Source organism: Dendropsophus ebraccatus, chromosome 9, assembly GCF_027789765.1.
Source record: "Dendropsophus ebraccatus isolate aDenEbr1 chromosome 9, aDenEbr1.pat, whole genome shotgun sequence".
In the NCBI taxonomy this organism is placed as follows: domain Eukaryota; kingdom Metazoa; phylum Chordata; class Amphibia; order Anura; family Hylidae; genus Dendropsophus; species Dendropsophus ebraccatus.
The window spans coordinates 6,907,213-6,921,246 of NC_091462.1; the positions used below are offsets into that span (position 1 = coordinate 6,907,213).

The 14,034-nt window shown below is 46.3% G+C and overlaps 2 protein-coding genes across 5 annotated transcripts in view; both read left to right on the plus strand.

Moving 5' to 3' along the window:
* The window catches only part of GLI2 (GLI family zinc finger 2), a 452,275-nt gene that overhangs the window by 2,014 nt on the left and 436,227 nt on the right, over positions 1 to 14,034 (plus strand). The window lies entirely within an intron of this gene.
* Positions 5,268 to 11,963, plus strand: INHBB (inhibin subunit beta B). The gene is made up of 2 exons (XM_069982434.1): positions 5,268 to 6,606; positions 8,950 to 11,963. The coding sequence occupies exons 1-2, from the start codon at positions 5,934 to 5,936 to the stop codon at positions 9,720 to 9,722; spliced, it is 1,446 nt and encodes a 481-aa protein (XP_069838535.1). The 5' UTR covers positions 5,268 to 5,933; the 3' UTR covers positions 9,723 to 11,963.

Sequence of the window (14,034 nt, forward strand, 5' to 3'; positions counted from 1 at the left end):
GGTTACAAGTAGAGATGAGCGAACCAGACGAGGTTCTGGTTTGTATGAACCTGAACTCTCGGCTTTTGATTCCCGCTGTCTGCCGCTCCGTGGAGAGGGTGGATACAGCCTGAGGATAGCCTGGAAAACTGGGATACAGCCATAGCCGTAGGTTGTATCCACCCTCTCCACGGAGTGGGCAGACAACGGAAATCAGAAGCCGAGAGTTCAGGTTCATACAAACCCGAACCTCGGCCGGTTCGCTCATCTCTAGTTACAGGTTCCCTTTAATATCACTTCTACTTGTAGTTTCCTGTAGAGAAGTTGTACAATCAATAAATTGATCTCTTTGGAACACTGCATTGTACACCTTTCCATCAGAAGGGTGTACTGGCAGAACTATGAGGGCAGGTCTGGAGGCCTTGACTAGGTGCTGGCTGCCATCTGAACTCTATCTTCCAGTGGTTGGTTAATACGTCTCCAATTACTTGTTTGGGGCCATATTTTAGAAGATAGGGGTGTACTACAGGTGTAGTTTAGTATATGCTATTCCGGAAGGGTATTAGCCCGTAAACAATGTAACAAAATATCTTGTAATATGTAAAGTGATCAAAGTTTATTTACAGCGTGATATAAGGCAAGGCCAGATATAAGTTATACACAGCAGCAACTCAGTGGTGCGAGACAACAGTTATTTTTGCAGGACAAATGGACATTTCGACCCACCCGGGGTCTTTTTCAATGTTCCAGTGGCAAATAGGCTGTAAACACGCTCCTGGTGCTGCCCTGAATGCGTTTCAAGCGCTGTGTCACTTTGTGTTGGGCCAACGTATCAGTATGGGACATTTGGTCATATTTACTTTTCACCATTACATTATAATATTATAACCTTATATCTTCTGATCTTTAATGATTAAATTGTTATAATCCATGGATTGTAATTCCCTGATACAATGCTATTATCAGAATCCGCTCCCCCAGGTGGTGCTGCGAATATTCAGATGCTGATGGTTTTCCTTCTAGTCCGGAATATGACCCTACGTTCTGTGCATGTTGTGGTGGGAAACTCCATAGGCCCCCAGTCAAACACATACATAGGCCCCCAGTCAAACACACCCATAGGCCCCCAGTCAAACACACCTATAGGCCCCCAGTCAAACACACCCATAGGCCCCCAATCAAACACACCCATAGGCCCCCAGTCAAACATACCCATAGGCCCCCAGTCAAACACACCCATAGGCCCCCAGTCAAACACACCTATAGGCCCCCAGTCAAACACACCCATAGGCCCCCAGTCAAACACACCCATAGGCCCCCGGTCAAACACACCCATAGGCCCCCAGTCAAACACACCCATAGGCCCCCAGTCAAACATACCCATAGGCCCCCAGTCAAACACACCCATAGGCCCCCATTAACCTGGTAGATGAGAGGTTATTAGTGAACAAAGCCTTTACTTGCCCCCTATATCAGCCACTGTTCTGCTTCAATGACATCATGTACACTGCAGCCAATCACTGGTCTTATTGGACTCTTCTTGCGTGTATGTCACATGACTGCTGAGGCTAGCGATTGGCTGCAGCCTTATGTGAACAATTTATGTGATATCATCACAGTTTTTTTTGTTTTTTTTTAAGTTGGTTCCACCCTGTAGTCAGTTTAGTAACTGTGTACATGTACATGCCTGGGGAAACACATTGCAAAATCACACAGTATTGCCTATAATACTGTATATTGCCAGGGAATGATATGACCTTGTATGTGCACATCTCTACAATATCACAATCACAAAAAATACAACTATGTCTGTGTATGTGACTCAATGACGGCTTGGGCCAAGTTCATGTATGTTTGACCAACCGGACCCTAGAATTATATAATCAAAGATTACTCATATACTCTTAGGGAGGCATTTATTAAGTCCGGCGTTTTTTACGCCGGACGTAAAAATGCCCCCGCAGCTCCGGCGCTACGGAGATTTATGTAGAGGCGGACTGCCTCTACATAAATCCCGTGCGCGCCGTTGCGCACCGCTGAAAACCTACGCCAGCTGAGGACTGGAGTAGGTTTTCGGCGTACATTTTGGCGGAACGGATGATAAATCGCGTGGACTCTGAGTCCGCGCCCTCCGTTCCGCCCACTCTCCGCCCCTTTTCCGCCCCCTTTCCGCCCCCTGGCGTACTCGGCGGAAAGTGCCGATTTGCGAATATTTTATTCGCAAATCCGCCATTTTTGCTTAAAAAAAGACGCAAATCGGCACTTTCTGCCGAAAATCATCCATTCGCCGGATGATACATGTGGCCCTTAGTGTCAGAATCCTGTTTAGGAAAGTCAATGTTATTACTAGAGATGAGCGGAGCTCGGGCATGTCTATGGCCTGTGGCTGTATCCATGTTTTCCCAGACTCCCTGTTGTCCCTAGGGCTGCATCTAACTTCTTCAGCCAGAACTTGGACTAAAGCTTATATATATTCTGTGTTGTAGTGTTGCTTGTAGTTATGTAGTTAGGGATGATCTGGCATGGTTGCCCTCTGCTGTGGCAGCACAAGACTAAGGGCGCTATTACACGGGACGATTATTGTGTGAAAAATCGTTATATTGTTCAAATTTAACCCGTTCTGTGTAATTGCAGGCAACGATCATAAAATCGTTTGTATGTTGTTGATCGTTGATTTAGATCTGAACCTAAAATCATTGTTAATCGTTCGCTGTAATTCCACATTCATTCGCTCAAGTTCCGCATTTTTTCACTAATCGCTCACTGTAATTGCACATTGTTCATTGTTTTGCTGGGATCAAAAGGAATAAACGATCATAGTAACAATCGCAATAACGATCGTAGTAACAATAGTAACTAACGACCATCGTTCTGTGTAATATGGTGAACGATTTCAGGTTAGCGATCGTTTATCGTTAGCCATTAAAAATTGCTCTGTGTAATAGGACCCTAAGAAATAACTACAAGCAACACTACAACACAGAATATATATAAACTTTAGTCCAAGTTCTGAACTCTATACATCTTTACTTTCCTAGATAATCCTTACTAATATTATTCTATGGTAGATGTTACTGTGTATATCCAGGCTGCCGCAGACAGGTGGCGCTCTCTGCCAATCATTCCTCTCATCCTCTCACCAACCAGCTCCATCTGGTTGTTCAGCTAATGAATATAAAGGAGCAATAAAAACTATTATTATAAAAGGATTAAAACACTGATGATTATAATAACCGCAGATAATGGCGCTATTGTAACCACCAGCAAATAACAGACGTCCCATCCAGCACAATATAATGCCTTTCACTATGGGGTCACATGACCCAAAATGCAATATTGTTTATTCTGGAGACGGATGAGATGTGTGCTATGCAGGATAATACTATACTGTACTATATGCTGGCGAGAAGCCGTTATATCCACTGTGCCAGGTATAATGAAAGGGTTAAATAAGCTTTTCCAGGAAAAGTTTAAAAGAAAGAACAAAGTCCCCAAACTCCTGGGTTTAGAAGTGGATAGATAGATAGATAGATAGATAGGAGATAGATAGATAGATAGATAGATAGATAGATAGATAGATAGATAGATAGGAGATAGATAGGTAAATAGATGGATGGATGAATGAGCTGGAGGTGAGTGGAGGGTCCCATACCCTGGGGAGAAGGCCGGTAATGTTAGGACTAGGGTTCCTTATATACTAATTGTGATGTTGAGATTGGGGTCCTGTGTGTACTCAGCCCCTTAGGGATTGGGGTCCTGTGTGTACTCAGCCCCTTAGGGATTGGGGTCCTGTGTGTACTCATCCCCTTAGGGATTGGGGTCCTGTGTGTACTCAGCCCCTTAGGGATTGGGGTCCTGTGTGTACTCATCCCCTTAGGGATTGGGGTCCTGTGTGTACTCAGCCTCTTAGGGATTGGGGTCCTGTGTGTACTCATCCCCTTAGGGATTGGGGTCCTGTGTGTACTCAGCCCCTTAGGGATTGGGGTCCTGTGTGTACTCAGCCTCTTAGGGATTGGGGTCCTGTGTGTACTCATCCCCTTAGGGATTGGGGTCCTGTGTGTACTCAGCCCCTTAGGGATTGGGGTCCTGTGTGTACTCAGCCCCTTAGGGATTGGGGTCCTGTGTGTACTCAGCCTCTTAGGGATTGGGGTCCTGTGTGTACTCAGCCTCTTAGGGATTGGGGTCCTGTGTGTACTCATCCCCTTAGGGATTGGGGTCCTATGTGTACTCATCCCCTTAGGGATTGGGGTCCTGTGTGTACTCAGCTCCTTAGGGATTGGGGTCCTGTGTGTACTCATCCCCTTAGGGATTGGGGTCCTGTGTGTACTCAGCCTCTTAGGGATTGGGGTCCTGTGTGTACTCATCCCCTTAGGGATTGGGGTCCTGTGTGTACTCAGCCCCTTAGGGATTGGGGTCCTGTGTGTACTCAGCCCCTTAGGGATTGGGGTCCTGTGTGTACTCAGCCCCTTAGGGATTGGGGTCCTGTGTGTACTCAGCCCCTTAGGGATTGGGGTCCTGTGTGTACTCAGCCCCTTAGGGATTGGGGTCCTGTGTGTACTCAGCCCCTTAGGGATTGGGGTCCTGTGTGTACTCAGCTCCTTAGGGATTGGGGTCCTGTGTGTACTCAGCTCCTTAGGGATTGGGGTCCTGTGTGTACTCAGCCCCTTAGGGATTGGGGTCCTGTGTGTACTCAGCTCCTTAGGGATTGGGGTCCTGTGTGTACTCAGCTCCTTAGGGATTGGGGTCCTGTGTGTACTCAGCCCCTTAGGGATTGGGGTCCTGTGTGTACTCAGCCTCTTAGGGATTGGGGTCCTGTGTGTACTCAGCCTCTTAGGGATTGGGGTCCTGTGTGTACTCAGCCCCTTAGGGATTGGGGTCCTGTGTGTACTCAGCTCCTTAGGGATTGGGGTCCTGTGTGTACTCAGCCCCTTAGGGATTGGGGTCCTGTGTGTACTCAGCCCCTTAGGGATTGGGGTCCTGTGTGTACTCAGCCCCTTAGGGATTTGGGACCTGTGTGTACTCAGCTCCTTAGGGATTGGGGTCCTGTGTGTACTCAGCCCCTTAGGGATTTGGGACCTGTGTGTACTCATCCTTGCAGGGATTGGGGACCTGTGTGTACTCATCCTTGCAGGGATTGGGGACCTGCCATCCTATGCTCCTCCCCAGTAATTGAGGTGAGGGGGTATATAATGCCCTGTATGTAATGCCCCCTCCTCCCCCCCCCCCCCCCCCCATGATTGCTACGCCCCCATTGGTTGAGCTGAGTGTTTGCAAACAGCCTGTGACAGAGCCCTGTGTCCTGCGCCGTGTGTTGTGTCAGGTTCTCACGGGATAAATAGGAAGCAGCGAGTGACGAATAGGAAGCCGGGGCCGGGGCAGTGACAGCAGAGCAGCGGGGGACAGCGCCCGGGCCCGGTGCACACGTGGAGGCGGCTCCGGTGCGAAACACAAGCTGCAGTGCAGAGATCCAAGAGATCACAGGAGAGTGCAAGACCCAGTGCAGAGATCCAAGAGATCACAGGAGAGTGCAAGACCCAGTGCAGAGATCCAAGAGATCACAGGAGAGTGCAAGACCCAGTGCAGAGATCCAAGAGATCACAGGAGAGTGCAAGACCCAGTGCAGAGATCCAAGAGATCACAGGAGAGTGCATCAACCAGGAGATTACAGAGACCACTAGACCCGAGGGATCACAGAAGAGACTAAAGAGTCTCTAAGATCAGAGAGATTCCGGCACTCTGGAAAGGTGACCCCAAGACTTAGGAGACCCCGAGGCAGGGGCACTGAGGACGCTGTACTTATACAAACTGTGGATAAAGTCAGGGATCCCGGGGGTCTCCGCTATTTGTTACTTTGGGGATCCCCCTGTTCCTGGACTGTGGAGACCCCGGGAGAGGAACAGGAGGCTGCGGATCTGTGTGGCAGGAGGTGATCGACGGCTCCGCGGCTCTTCTCCATGGCTCTCCCGGATAGATCGCCAGCTCCGCGGCTCAGCACTGTGGCTCTCCCGGATAGATCGCCAGCTCCGCGGCTCAGCTCTGTGGCTCTCCCGGATAGATCGCCAGCTCCGCGGCTCAGCACTGTGGCTCTCCCGGATAGATCGCCAGCTCCGCGGCTCAGCACTGTGGCTCTCCCGGATAGATCGCCAGCTCCGCGGCTCTTCTCCATGGCTCTCCCGGATAGATCGCCAGCTCCCCGGCTCAGCACTGTGGCTCTCCCGGATAGATCGCCAGCTCCGCGGCTCAGCTCCCTGCTCCTCCTGCTCTCTCTCCTGGTCCTATCCGCCGCCGGGAGCCCCACAGCAGCGCCCGATCCTCCTCCGTCTTCGTCCCCGGACACCTGTGCATCTTGCGGGCTGCGGCCCCCGGAGGAGGCGGCCGGGATGGAGCAGGACTTCGTGGAGGCGGTAAAGCGCCACATTCTCACCCGGCTACAGATGCGGGAGCGGCCGAACATCACCCATGCCGTGCCCCGGGCTGCCATGCTGACCGCCCTGAGGAAGCTGCACGCCGGGCGCCTGCGGGAGGACGGACGCCTGGAGATCCCCAGCCTGGACGGCCACGGGATGTCCGGCCCCGAGAGTCCCGAGCACGGGGCCACCTCCGAGATCATCAGCTTCGCCGAGGCAGGTGCGTGACCCTAACACGGTGTGTGGGGGATCGGGCTACAGAGTATATAGGGGGATCGGGCTACAGAGTATATAGGGGGATCGGGCTACAGAGTATATAGGGGGATCGGGCTACAGAGTATATAGGGGGATCGGGCTACAGAGTATATAGGGGGGTCGGGGTACAGAGTATATAGGGGGGTCGGGGTACAGAGTATATAGGGGGATCGGGCTACAGAGTATATAGGGGGGTCGGGGTACAGAGTATATAGGGGGGTCGGGGTACAGAGTGTAGGATGAGGGCAGAGTATATAGGGGGATCTGGTACAGAGTGTAGGACGAGGGCAGAGTATATAGGGGGATCTGGTACAGAGTGTAGGATGAGGGCAGAGTATATAGGGGGATCTGGTACAGAGTGTAGGATGAGGGCAGAGTATATAGGGGGATCTGGTACAGAGTGTAGGATGAGGGCAGAGTATATAGGGGGATCTGGTACAGAGTGTAGAATGAGAGCAGAGTATATAGGGGGGAAGAGGGTACAGTTAATAGAGCTACAGTATATAGCAGACTCAGGGTAGAGAGAAGAGGATGCCATGCAGTGTGCAGGTGGCAAGGACCTGAGGCTTCATTAAGGTTAAGGTGGAGGGCAGAATCCACCGAATCAGCATAGAAAGAGATAATAAAGGGGACTGGGTACAGGATTGTAAGGGCACCATATGAGGAGAAGGGACACAGTTTGCTTACACATCCAGAGTGTATAGGACAGGTGAGCCTTATTTAGTTAGTATGGGACAGGACACAGTGGGCATAGTAATATATATGTATATATAAAATCAGAGGACACAGTATACAAGTAAGGGAGGCTTTGTACAGAGTGAAGGAGCCAGTGTTCATACAGAGTAGACAGTACCATGCCTTTGGACCTGTGCCTTGGGTCACTATACAGGTGCTGATCTTTTCTGATCGAGTGCAGCAAACTGTTATCTAATGGGCAGAAGTGGATGAAATGTGAATAAAGCTCCTCAGGTTCCAGCCACCCACACCTGTCACACTGTACCTGTGATTGGGGGGAAGGGGGGGGGGTGCACCCTGTGCCAGATACTGTGTATGTCTGTAGGTGCGGATACACTGGGGTCCCAGAGAACTCCTACCTCAATTTACAGCACCTACCCCTGTATACAGCATCAGCTAAAACAATGTACTTAGCACTGGACCAGGGAGACTGAGTGCAACTCCTGTATCTTTACATGTTGCATTTATCTTTCTTCCCCCCTTTCTTTCTTGCTTTCTTTCTTGCTAAGTGTCTTTCTTGCTTTTTCTTTTTCTTCTCTCTCTCTTTCTCTCTTTCCCCTCTCTCCTTCCTTTCTTCTTTCTTTCTCATTCCCTCCTCTCTTCTTTTTTTTCCTCTTATTACATTTCTTTGTCTCCTCTCTCTATGTTTTGCTCACATACATCTCCTCTCTCTATCTCCTATCTATCTTGCATATGTCTCTTGTCTCTCTACTTGGTAACACTGATCTGATCGTCTCATAATCTCTATACACTTAATTCCTGTACCTGATATGAGTGCAGTGGGAGCAGGAGGGGACACCATTAGTTGTGCCCCTTTATAGGGGTCTGTAGATCAGACTAGATAGAATCTATCTATCTCCTATACTATCTTTATCTATCTATCTATCTATCTATCTATCTATCTATCTATCTATCTGTCTGTCTGTCTGTCTGTCTGTCTATCTATCTATCTATGCAAACAGAAGAAGCCGCAGCACTCTAATTCAGTGAAATTATTCCAATCGTGTTTATTCCACGTACAAAATTACAGATGCAGTGTTTCTGCTCCACCTGGAGCCTTTCTCAAGTTAGTCGGAGCAGAAACGTTGCATCTGTAATTTTGTGTATGGAGTAAACACTGTTGGAATATTTTCACTAAATTGGAGTGCCATGGCTTTTTCTGTTTGCCTTTTTTAAAGAAGGGCTTGATCAAGTCCTGAACTGCAGGCACCACGTGTTGCAGTGCCCTGTGCTTGTGAATTATCTATCTATCTATCTATCTATCTATCTATCTATCTATCTATCTATCTATCAACACTGATCTTTTATGGGGGTCTGTAGATAAGTAGGGGGCCTATTGTCTCTGTAAGTTTGTGCATGTGGTAATATTTGTTGTATTATTTGCTGAAACCTTTTCTCCTTTACTTATTAGATTTATTGAGTGAACCATACAGCCTAGGGGTCTAGGTAGTGTATGGGAAGCCCCAGCAGGTTGATAAAACACATCCATTGCACTGACTGACAGATAGCCATACACCTCTCTTCTAGCTTGTGGAGTTGTACATCTTCATAGCTTCTCTTTTACTTTCTATAGATGATGTCACATCTTCCAGAGTCCAGCTCTCATTCATAATTTCCAATGAAGGGAACCAGAACCTGTTTGTCTTTCAGTCGAACCTTTGGCTATACCTAAAACTTCCCGAAGTCTTGGAAAAGAGTGGAAGACGCAAACTCCGAATAAAACTTCATTTCCAAGATCCTTCTAACCCCGCCAAGATGAGCCTGGTGGAGAAGAGAGTGGATATCAGGAGGAGTGGTTGGCACACCTTCCCATTGACTGACACCATCCAAGCTCTGTTTGAGAAGGGCGACCGTAGGCTTAACTTAGAGGTTCAGTGTGATGGCTGTGAGGAATGGTCTGTAATTCCAGTGTATGTGGATCCAGGAGAAGAATCCCACCGTCCCTTTTTGGTGGTTCATGCTAGGCTTGCGGACAACAAGCATCGGATACGCAAAAGAGGTCTTGAGTGTGATGGACGTACAAACCTGTGTTGTAGGCAACAGTTTTATATTGACTTTCGCCTCATTGGGTGGAATGACTGGATCATAGCACCTTCGGGTTACTATGGAAATTACTGTGAGGGGAGCTGCCCTGCCTACTTGGCTGGTGTACCGGGCTCTGCCTCGTCCTTTCACACCGCAGTGGTGAATCAGTACAGGATGCGAGGTCTGAATCCAGGCACAGTGAACTCCTGTTGCATTCCAACAAAATTAAGTACAATGTCCATGCTGTACTTTGATGATGAGTACAATATTGTCAAAAGGGACGTGCCTAACATGATTGTGGAGGAATGCGGATGTGCGTGATTGAAGTGGCTGGACAATGACCAATTTCGCTGTACTTCAACCAGTGGGATATTGTGTCACAGTGACGCTAAGGGGAGAGATGACTTGAGACAAGTGCCAGTCTGGAGGCGCCCTATTGTCTTCACAGGCATCTATAAAAATATGGCTAATGAGATTGTCAGCTCATATGTCCATTTACTGAGACATCCGAAAACACTGTGACACCAGAGGAGAAAGCCAAGAGGTTTTTATAAACCTTACGGTCAACTGTAATGTGTCAAGGGATGAAAAGTAGCACATTCCAGAACATCTTTCTTAAGTGACCAACTGAGGAGGTGGACCCTCCGGGGTACGGTGGGGGGTTCTGGCTTTTTGAGCATTTCCCGTCACCCTCTTCCAGCACTTGCAGCGAGGAATATATAGTTACATTGTTGCTGAATGATGGGCAGCCCAACATTGGTCTTCCCAAATTCACTTTTTTATGCATCTGACTGTGGATTACCTGCAGAGTACATGTGTCTGGAAACCAGCAACGGAGCTGTGGAGCGTTCTGCTTTTCTACTGTATGGACATATGTGACTGTGTTACTTTATGCACAAGCTGACGTGTACAGGAGACAATGGAAGTGAATGGATATACAGATATATATACTTATAAATATATATATATATTTATATATTATTTTTGTAACCCCTTTGATAACACAATGGCCTGCTAAATCATTGTTTTGCAATTTCATCTTGCACTGAGGGGGTTAAAAAACAGGGAGAATCCAGATGAAGGTACAGGTGGATATACAGATCCCCTAATGACAGGGACGGGGCGGGGAGCTCCAGACAACACAGCACTTGCAAACCACTAGGTACTCATTTCAATAGCAGCACTTGCTCTTCTCACTACCTGTATAATGGTACTTGACAGTGCACTTACTTTCACTTAACCCTTTCCGTGCTGTAGGGGCCACACGCCGCAGCACAGAAGAGTAAACGCATAGCTACTTATAATATTCATGACATGACCACATGTAACATCTGATGTTAGACATGAAAATCTTCACATATCCCTTCATAAGACAAAGCAATTGGTATAACTGAGGTCTCGTGGGAAGCTCAGCAATTCTGCCAGGTAGAAGATTGTAGTTACAAAGTTGACAAGGTTTGAAAAAAGGCTAGAGTCTATCAAGTGCAACTATGTATGAAAACAGAAGCTGATACATGGTATCATCAGAGCCAGGACTGAAATGGCATGGGGGACAGATAAATCCCAGGAGCCAGGCAGCCAGTGGATCCATTTGATAGCAATGAGAGCTCAATGTCAGAATGGCTCCTAATGTGACTTCCCTACAATATATATACAGTATGTGTACAGCTGTGGCAGAACACATGAGTTCATCATGTATTTTATGCATCTCAATCAATCATTATGCTATCTGCGGTCTTACATGGGACTGCAGGTTAGTCTACTGCTGAGTTTTCACAGTGCACATACAATGCAACCCCAAAGAGATAAATGATACATCTGTATAAAATGTATATCTTGTACCAGTAGAAGAAGAGCCTAATGTATCAGAGGATTGTTATGTGATACTTTCACTGTAAAGGAGGGCTGGCATACTATTATTCTGGAAAGAAGCAATACATGACCCCGCTGAACATTAGTCGTAAACCCCACCGAGCTATGCATTTCAATGACGTCACCCCAGGCACAATGGACTTGAGAAAGAAGTTTATTATTTTATTTTCTAATATATATTTTTTTATACTTGAAATAAATTCATTCGCTTTTTTTTTCCGTAAGCGAAGGATTGTTTAACGTTTTGCACTGAATTGATGCATGAATCGCCACAACTGCCATTTGTAAGAGAAGATAAATGGATATTTTTATAGCAACTGAATAAGAGACATTGTCATTGTATTATACGTCATTTTGGAACCAAAGAGGCCAACGTGATAGATTGAGGGTGAAGCTTTGAGGCTCCTGTCCTGTAAATACCGAGCTGCCTCTGCTATGGGCCTGCATCCCGGCATGGGAAACCAATGCATTTATTTTGTGTCATTCCATTTTTTTTCTATACAAGGCGCTCACAGACTGTAGACAGTGACTGATGTGGTAGAAGGACTGCGCGTTTCTTAATTCAATGTTTGTTTATTTAATAAGACGTTCACTTTAGTTATGTTACATAATAATAATTTAAAACCAAACGTTGTTCCTTAGATTTGCTGTCACCGGCGTCTCCTGTTGTGTACAGTCTAAATAAAGAAAATGTTTTAAACAAAAGGAAATTATTGTCATTGATTCTGTATAAAACGGAAAAGAACTTGCTGGGATATTGGCTGTTGTTTATCTTGTGTTAGTGAATCTATATGTAGCCAAGTCTTCACTTCATGTCATTTTTCTTAATGCTTTAAAATGTTAAATGTTGTATCTTTTTTAGTTTCTCTGTTCAGATTTGCTGCAGATTTTCCGGGTACAAACCCACACACTGTATACACAGCAGATACGCATCAAATACGCAGCAGATACGCAACAAATACGCAGCAGATTTGGTGGTGAACATTTGATGCTGTGTTCAGTTATTTAGATCTAATCTGCTGCGTATTTGCTGCATATCGCTGCAGTAAATACGCTGCGTATACAGTGTGTGGGTTTATACCCTTAATCTTTGATTTGTGGGGACAGAAAATTGACAAGTGAAAAAGATTTTAAAGAGTTGCTGTCATGAAAAATAACTTTTGACAAGTCATCAGACATGTCAAAAGTTATTGGCAAGAGCGGATCTCACTGCTGAAACCCACTGTGATCAGGAGATATAGCTGGGGAAAGAGCACAGCAGCAGTGCCATCCACTTCCCGGCCGGCCACTAATTCCGACAGTGTAGCCTCATAGACTTGGGGTCCTTTTACATGGCCCACTAAAGGACTGTGCAAGAACACACATGATTGATGATCAGCTAGATTGCCACTTGTTTGCAGTGCCTTGAGAAGGCACGATCAGTCGTGCCTCTTAGCCGTTACAGAGATACCTGCTGCAGTGCTCTCCTCCGGCTATATCTTAGTGAGTTTCAGCAGTGAGACCCGTCACAATGAATAACTGATAAGAGGTACTAGGTTTTACTAGGATTTGGTGGAATCAGCTGGTGAATTTGATTTGATGGCTGATTCAGAGCAACGACTCCTGTATACTGAGTGGTAAGGCATGCGTTGTACACCTTGCTGCTCAGTTAACATTCGCTGGTCGAGGCGCAGAGCACAGGTAGTGAATGTAAGTGGTGATGTGTATGTGGCCTTACATAGTCATTGTTAATGTTTGCTACATCATCGCTCAATTTACAGGAGCAGGGACTGTACTGTTGTTTGATAGGGGTCCTGTACATACTATGCCGATAAAACCCCTCTGCACATAACTGTGTTGTTTTTGCAGACCGTAAATGGGTGCAAGGGAGCTTTGGTACCAGTGGAGAGGCTGCACAGGCATAACATTCGCTAAGCTGGGCCCTCTTAACGATTTTAAATTTTATATTTAAATGTTTTTATAAAATTTTACACATAAAATTTTTTACAACAACCAGTCATTGGGAATGGTTGGAAACTGCAGGCATGAACCTGCCGTAAAAATATGGTGTATCCTACAAGATAAGAAGAAAACATCTGCCAGTACATAAAGAAAGGAACAAACGTGAAAAACAAAACAAAATATAAGGAAAACAAACGACTGAAGCTTTCATAGGGAGTTTAGGTCAGACTCCCAAGGTGCATGCATGGGACACTCCGGCTCACCCCAGGTCGATAGGCGGATCCTCCGCCACTATGCGTTTTTGGTACCAGGTAGTTATGCAAAAGCACTCTTTAATGGAACACTGTATCTTTATAGGCAATAAAGCTATAGAACTTTCCCAACAATCGAAAAACTTTTCTACGTGAGTTTCCTTCCTTTGTGAGGCCTCCACCCAATCCATTTTCATAATGAAGGAAAGTTTTCCCTCGAATAGCTTAAACGGAGGCGCTGTCGGGTGATTCCATGTATGTAATATGGTTTTCACAATTTGAAATTTTAGAGAAAATTCAGAGAAAAATTATTATCCATCAAACTAATGAGGCAGAATTTTCTATGTTTCAATAGACCTGCAGTTCTGATATTTAAAGGGGTTATCCAGGATTACAAAACTATGACTAACTTCTTACAAAAATAGCGCTATCCCTGTCCTTAGGTTGTGTGTGGTGTTGCAATTCATCACTATTCACTTTAATAAGGGCAAGAGTAGCGCTATTGATGGAAGAAATTGGTTGTGTTTTTCTAAGCCTGAACAATCCCTTTAAATCCACATTGAGTTTGG